At 36.6% G+C, this 7,525-nt stretch overlaps 1 protein-coding gene across 1 annotated transcript; it reads right to left on the bottom strand.

Annotated features, from left to right (window-relative positions):
* Positions 1–503: 503 nt before the first annotated feature.
* chek1 (checkpoint kinase 1) lies at positions 504–7,204 on the bottom strand. Its single transcript, XM_030154121.1, has 14 exons — positions 7,084–7,204; positions 6,854–6,919; positions 6,139–6,253; positions 5,758–5,866; positions 4,763–4,827; positions 4,614–4,683; positions 4,333–4,521; positions 3,596–3,700; positions 3,430–3,513; positions 3,273–3,348; positions 3,015–3,183; positions 2,183–2,314; positions 1,897–1,998; positions 504–955 (listed from the first exon to the last, which is right to left on the bottom strand). The coding sequence occupies exons 2-14, from the start codon at positions 6,916–6,918 to the stop codon at positions 860–862; spliced, it is 1,377 nt and encodes a 458-aa protein (XP_030009981.1). The 5' UTR covers position 6,919; positions 7,084–7,204; the 3' UTR covers positions 504–859.
* Between the last annotated feature and the right edge of the window lie 321 nt (positions 7,205–7,525).

Raw genomic sequence — 7,525 nt, 5'->3', positions numbered from 1 at the left:
AGGGAAAGGTAGACTGCCATTCTAAAATTCCAACTTATGCCTTTATATTGATGTCATCTTCAGATATACAGGTTAGAAAAGTGATCACAGATGCAGCCTTAGTCCATCAGATGCTGCTTTTGCACCTTTCATTACAAAGTCATAACGAAAGTGGTGTTTGCGTGTTCTCCCCATGTCTACGGGGGTTCTCTCTGGGTACTCCAGTTTCCTCCCACCATCCAAAGACATGCACTTCAATCAAATCACCCATAGGTATGAATATGAGAATGTGAATAGTTGTTTCTCTATATGTCAGCACTGTGATGATGTCACAATGATGTACCCCGCATTCATCCATTGGTAGCTGGGATAAGCTCCAACATCTCCCTAACCCTCCCAAAGATTAAGTAGTTGAGGAAATGAATGTGTTATTACAACATTACATGCAAAGTCCAGTCTGACCTGTTATTAACCTGAAATTATTTGCATAAGCTGGTCATCATTTCATCAAAAGGTCTTTTGTGAATAATTTATTTGAGACTTTGGACTATCATGTCATAACATATCAGACATAACATAATCAGAACACATCAGTCTTCTCAAAGGAGTAAAACAACACATCTGTCCCTTTGTGAACATAATGAAGTTCACAATCCAATTAAACATAGTTGTCAAGCGCTTCTACAAGTGCCATCTTTGAAATGGCCTCTTCCTTAAACTTAACCGGTTCTCAGAAGGGTACAAACACAAGAAAACAAAGAGCAAACAAAACAGACAGCTTTAAAAACAGTAGAACATCTAAATATATACAGGTTTTCTCTTCAAAGTCCAATACAGTGTGTTGAACTGTAAACACCAGAAGCTGTGAGGATAAAGCCAGTCACATGAGGGGGTGTAAAATCTTCTGGGTGCTGATAATATCACCAAGTTTCTGTTTTATCTTCACGAAAAGACGCTTAAACTCCAGACCGTCTCCCTGAAAATAACAGACAGAGGCAATTAATTTAGTCAACAGAAAAAACATATCAGTGACTATTTCATGTTTGGAACGTGAAGGTATAAGAATACATTTTAGGAGGATGCAGCTTCTCAAAGTGAAGATTTCGTGTATTTCTTCAGGATATTTGATAGTAACTCAAACACAAAAGTATGGACTGGAGCAACTTATCACAGGGTTTCTGAAGGTATCAGCAAATCTAATGTAATGCTTTTTAATGCCACTTTAAACAAATTTAATGCCCACGCCCAACTGCAGATACAGTTTAATATATATTTTTATGACAGTTTACCATTGACAGGCTTTAACCAGGTTCTGAATAGTTCCTCCTCCAATCACTTCTACTGAAATTTACATTTTCCCATTTTTCCAACATTTGCTAATATTCCCTCTTTCACCAGTCTGTGCACATTCACAGCATGTTGCATTCCAAGCATCCGGTGTTGTGACTTTGTGTATACTTACGATCAAAATTATTAAATGTTTATATAATCAAAATAAATCGTGAATAACAATGCTTTTTTTCCCATCAAGTGTATATAATCTTTTTATGCCTCTGGACATCGAATTTACTAATTTTTAATGCCACTGAAGGCCTTAATTTTCACAAAATCTATTTAATGACTTAATGCTTTTTAATGACCTACAGAAACCCTGTATTAGATTTTCTTTCACTTTTTTACTTTTTCTTTGACTAATCGGCATATTTGAAAATTAAAAATGGTTATTACATATTTCCTCATGTTATACTTCAAACTAATAACCTTTTCACTTGTTGGTTTATCACAAGTAACTCACTTCACAGAGGCATCATCATATTCATCATCTTTTTAGTACTGTTTACAGTCATTAGTATAAAAAAGTGACTTTATTTTTACAAATGCTAAAAATAAAAATAAAAAAAAAATTAAAAAATTCACCTTGGACAGTCTGAAGTCTAGCAGCACTTTCTGATCCATCTCCAGCAAATGGACTTTGAAGATCAGTTTGTTGTTGCGTTTGTCCAGTGTGCTCACAGTCACCTAGAAAACAGAGGTTTTATAAATATTAATGTATTCTAGAAGAATTAAACTTATTTAAAATCAACCACGGGTAAATTATGTAGGGAATAAGAGTGTGTGTGTTGGCTGTAGCAAACCACCTGTTAGGTGTTAAACAATGTGACGTGTGAATGTGTGGGTCTGGTTTGTTCCAGTGTGAATGTACCTGTTTGGTGCAGCTGCATTTGAAACTAAGTCCCAGACCATCACAGGCATCTTGCAGACCAGAGAAGGATGCATCAGCGTCCACATTGGTGAAGAAACGAGTCATTCTCCGCACTAATCTCTGCCAAGGATTCTTTAAAAAATAAAAAAGAGAAAAACAAGGATTAATACATCAACACTACATTTTGAGGTTTAAATTGTATTAAATTCCTGGTAGTTTAACACTGGGCACATCTTTAATGACACTGAAACTGCACAGACTATTTTCACCGACTGGAACAGATTATAGTCTTTGACAGAAAGACAGGAGAGCAATCAACAACATCAATCAGCAATGGTCAAACATTCTACTAGTGGAGGACTGAATCTCACCATATCCTAACTATTCTGAGTTCTTGTATTAAAACCATCATGATATTGCCTGGAAGTTTAAATGCAGTATAATTCAAACTAAAAATAAAGTAAAGATTTAGATAAGATTCTAGAGTTAGATGGCATGTTCATTGATTGGTGACATCAGAAGCAAATATTTAAAATGTCTGACAAAAAAAAAAAACCCTCTTCCACAACAAATGGAACAACACCAGTCTTACAACTAGAATATTTACACACCAAATTTTGTTCAGTCATCATGTCCACATCACATTCAGAAATGAAACTGCCTGACAGTTAAGTTTGTGCCCAGTTAAATCTGCATTTTAAGTAATTCAGAAGACAAAAGGAGATTTACATAAATGTCAAAAAACTGTGCTATTAGAAAAACACAGACCCTTTCAAAATAAAATCCACTTCAATGAAATAAAATCCGATTCAACAGTGAGTACCAGACTTACCTGGCTGGCTCCGGGTGTCCCCATTAGCTGACTTCCCAGCAGCATGTGCTCCGGTTTGGTCGGCTGAGAGAAGCTCACCTGACCATCAGTTTGGCCGAGGAATGACACAGTTTCACAGCCTCCTGGGACGAGATCTGGCTGAGAGCTGGAAAACTGCATCCTGTCATCACTGCAGAAAGGAGACAGTGTTCTTTTTGCTTCTATCAAAAGCACAAAGAAAAATATATGTGAATGAAAATATGACGACAAAGCCCTGACCTGTTGGCTCGGGACAGGACTCCAACTTCAGAACGAAAATGTTTGTTCCCAGTTGAGACTGGTGGTTGCTTTACACCTGCAAAAACAGAAATATATGTCAATGTGCTGAATAACTGAAATGCTTAAGTGACTCCAGTGTAATTATTTGGGGAATTGCCTTGAGCAAACCAGCGGTCATTTTTTAGGTCTGAGATGGTAATTCGTCTGTCTGGATTGGGCAGAAGTAATTTGGACAGCAAACCTATAGAGAGACACAAGAGTTACACCAGGAAAAAAAATCAAAGACAAAAGAATGCATTTAAACATGTGTTAATTAACCTTACCAAGAAGCATAGGCGGTATTTTCTTCCAAGGAGGTAGGTAGGTTTTCTTTTGCAGCCAATCTAAGTACTCTTGACAACTTTCACTGGGTTGATCCCACGGTAACTCTGATAAGGAAGTGACAAAAAGGGTTTGTCAACATTCAATTTCAAAGTAAAAGTCAGCTTCATTGTCAGTTTTTCCATATGTACATCACATACTGAGAAACTGAAATGATAAAACGCTACAGTCCCACAGTACAACAATGAACATAGTAGGAAAAATATATAAAAAAAAAAAAAAAAAAATAGAACAGAACTATTACTGAGAACATCATTGAAACATTTCAGACTTGTTTTTCAATCTGTCTTGTCAGTTATATTATTTTATACACAAGACATTACAGTTTTTTCTCTCTTTTCATATTCAATTCCTTCAAACGCTGTCTTGAATGGTCTCAGTTGTGGTATATGTGCAAAGACCCATTGATATTTGAGTCTTTCCTTATTTTTTCAAAGTAGTTTTGTTTCATGTACAACACATTGAACTCATGGTAAACAGGAAAGAACCAACGCAATCAAAGAAAGCTCCTAAAACAGGAGTAACATCAGCATGTCCCACCTCTTAATGTGAAAATACTACATTCAGAATAAGCCTGAAAATTCAATTCTGTTCATTCTGAGTGATGGTGGGATTATAGTGTACATGTAAACATAGTAAATGGTTGACTCAGCTGTGAATTAACAAAGACTAATGGTACCTCCAGCCAGCATGGCAGTGAGGACAATTCCACAAGCCCAAATGTCTGCAGGCTGAGCACTGAACTCCGTTTGGCTGAGAAGCTCTGGAGCCACATAAGGAAGGGTCCCACAGAGTCTGGTAAGAAGACGCTCTCGTCCTTTGTGGCGAAACATTGTGGCTAGGCCAAAATCTGTCAGCTTCAGGTTATCTAAGGTGAAGAACAACAGTAGGATTATTTGTTTACAATATGCAAATTAAGCTTACTTCTCAAATATTTAAATACATGTGGCCTTCGCTCACCTTTATCATCCAGCAAAATATTTTCTGGTTTTATGTCCCTGTGAGTGATGCCAACACTGTGAAGGTACTCCTGCAAGATGTACAACTGAGAAATTAAAAGCAAGAAACAGCGACAATTCACATCAACACAACAAGTTTGTTTCACTCACCACAGCTGCAATTAGCTGCTGGAAAAACTTGTGAGCGTCTTTTTGTGGCATCCCCACATCAGGCTCTGAAACAGAAGAAAATCATTGTCCTCCTCAAAGAGGGTCCAGGTCATGAAACAGATCTGGATTCTACAGTTTTATTGAAGGATTCACCATCTCATGTTCCTCAAGTGCCTGCTCAGTGTCCCCATAAGAGTCAAGAAGTAGTGATGGATATGATCTCAATCTCTGATTGTCCTGTTTTATATCTAGTCAAGCAAATAATGATTGTCATCATGATTAGCCTCACTTTTGTGAAGATATTGCACATCCATCGATATGCGTTTACTCTGTCTGTGGACACCTGTAACTCAACACTACGGCACATTTTAACATGAGAGTTTTTCACAAGGTCCAACTATATCAGGATCAGAATCTGGATTGCACATTCTTCTTCTTTTTTTTTTTTTTTTTTTTTTTAACATTTTGTGATTTTCTTGGAAATGAAGGTAATCAGCAAAAAAAGCAACGCATGTTGTATATCAATATCTTTCCCTATAATCAATTTCTGATCTCTCAGTTTTTATTTATTTTCATTTCATTTTTAAATCTGTCATATTTGATGACTGTTCCAGACTTCCTCTTGGAACACAGTTACTTCAGATTTGGGAATTACACTCCTTGCTTATTCTTATTGCTTTTTCATTTTAGACCTGTTTATACTCAGCTTGAAAATACAACTGAAGGCATTCACTCCACCCCAAGTAACCTGGTGATCAATACAAGAACCCAAAAGGAAGTTTTAAAACTCAAGGAATTGATTAATAACATATATAGCTTTCTTTGGGTGTATCAACAACATAGTAGAATTGACGTATGACCTAAAGGGGTGAGAATCAGTAATCTCTCATCATCTAGTTTGTTATTTAGCGCATTGTTAAATTCACATCATTGTGAATGAACATAAAAAATTCATCTTAAACATAATGAATGACAAATTGCATGTTGTGTCTTACCGATTCGGTCAAACAGCTCCCCTCCAGAGCAGTACTCCAAGAAGAGATACACAGTTGAACCTTCCTTTCGATGGCCAAAAAAACGAACAATGTTTTGATGGCTGAGGCTCTATTGAAGTGAAGAAAATGTCACACAGTAAGTTCAACAAGATTTGCAAAAACAAATGAGGAAAAAGACCTAAAAGAATTCAAGAATTTTTCTATTTAATAAAAAATATTTGGACATTGTTTATGTAAATGTTGTCATAAACTGTTTGTTGATTAACAGTGAAAACTATTCACAAAAATTAGGTTTCATTTGTCATTACCATACAGTCTAAAATAATGTAAAAAAAAAAAAATTAATGATTATATCTCCTTTCTGCCCCAGAGGATACTTACCTTATGGACACAGACCTCCTTCTTGACATTTTCAGCACATTCTTTGGCCTGAGAGGTATCGATCACCTTCACTGCAACTGCCTCCTCAGTCTGTCTGTTCACCAGTAACCTCACTCTAAAATACAAACACAGAGGAACAGAACAGATCAAACTAGAAGATCACAAAGTAAACAAATATGTGACAGTGGATGGTTGTAGCTGTTCGATGGTTACATATTTTAATCTGGCTGCTGGCCTTGTTTCACCATCAACACAAAACAGAAAAGGGGGAGTGTCATGAGAGGAATGCAGTAATCATATGTCATATCTTATAGCACTTAAGAATTAAAAAAATGTTGATAAATCCTGTAAAACGTCTTAATTTTATTGTATTCGCTTAGAAATCTTCATGTCAGAATATGGTTGAAGATAGCCAGTGTTATGTTCCAGAGCACCCAGTCATGTGCAAATCTTACATGTCCTGAAATACAAGGTCAACTGATACAATACAATTAAAAACTGAAGCAAAACTAGTCAATTACTCAAAACGGATGTAAAGCACAACAGTCAAACTAACTTAAATGAAAGTGACAACACAGATCGACTAAATACAACAAAACTAATGAAAATTGCAAAATGTCATTTGGCTTTACCCTTAGTTCAAACTGTTCGCGGAAGGTTATTTGATGTGAATAACGTTGTATATAAAGTAATAAATGTAAAAGCAGATACTTACTCTCCATAAGCTCCTTCTCCAAGCGTCTGAACCAGGTCCCAGTCCTGCACGAAAGGTACCGCCATGCTAAACACAAATAAACACAGATTTATAGCCTCTTATATCGTTGCAGTCATACGCTGTCACGTATGACTTTAACAGTGTCCGTGATAGACGTCCTGTTATATCTGTGGTAATAAAGGAAAGAAACATGGAAAAACATGACAAAGCTTTATCATCATCAGCTTTACCTGCACAGCCTCCCTCAGCCTGCAATGTTCGTATCTTTATCCTCTCGGGTTTTACATACACTCACATGTGTTTTGGTGTAGTGAATTTGGCGCGCTGTTTTACGTCAACTTCCGGTAATACGTCATTTCCGCATTTTGTTCTTCTTCGTGTGTTTTAAAAGCGACTGTAAACATATCCAAGTCCATGGGAATGAATGTACCGTTTATATGTTGTGTACAAAAAAGTAGCGGAACCGAGCCCAACGTCGAACACTGGGGTCCAGTAGTGGTCGAAAGTAGGTCGAAAGTTGCATAGAAGGAAACTTTAGTCAGAGGAAGTAGTGGAAACACATTTTTATGCTCCTTAAATCTGTGTTGGTTTTTCACTCAACTAGTAAATGAAATATAGAATATAATACACGAATCATTGTGACTGTGTTGTGAATACAATTTAACAGCCAGT

The sequence above is a fragment of the Sphaeramia orbicularis genome, chromosome 14, assembly GCF_902148855.1.
Source record: "Sphaeramia orbicularis chromosome 14, fSphaOr1.1, whole genome shotgun sequence".
Classification (NCBI taxonomy): Eukaryota; Metazoa; Chordata; class Actinopteri; order Kurtiformes; family Apogonidae; genus Sphaeramia; species Sphaeramia orbicularis.
The sequence above is the reverse complement of the archived record's forward strand: the minus strand, read 5'-3'. Positions and strand labels throughout refer to the sequence as shown.

Bases quoted from the DNA above. Each gene is read 5' to 3' on its own strand.
- chek1 (XM_030154121.1), bottom strand. From the start codon at position 6,918: ATGGCGGTACCTTTCGTGCAGGACTGGGACCTGGTTCAGACGCTTGGA. The intron at 4,684-4,762 runs GTGAGTGAAACA...TACATCTTGCAG, and splicing joins AGCAGCTAATTGCAGCTGTG to GAGTACCTTCACAGTGTTGG. The intron at 3,701-4,332 runs GTACCATTAGTC...CTTCCTTATCAG, and splicing joins CACTGCCATGCTGGCTGGAG to AGTTACCGTGGGATCAACCC.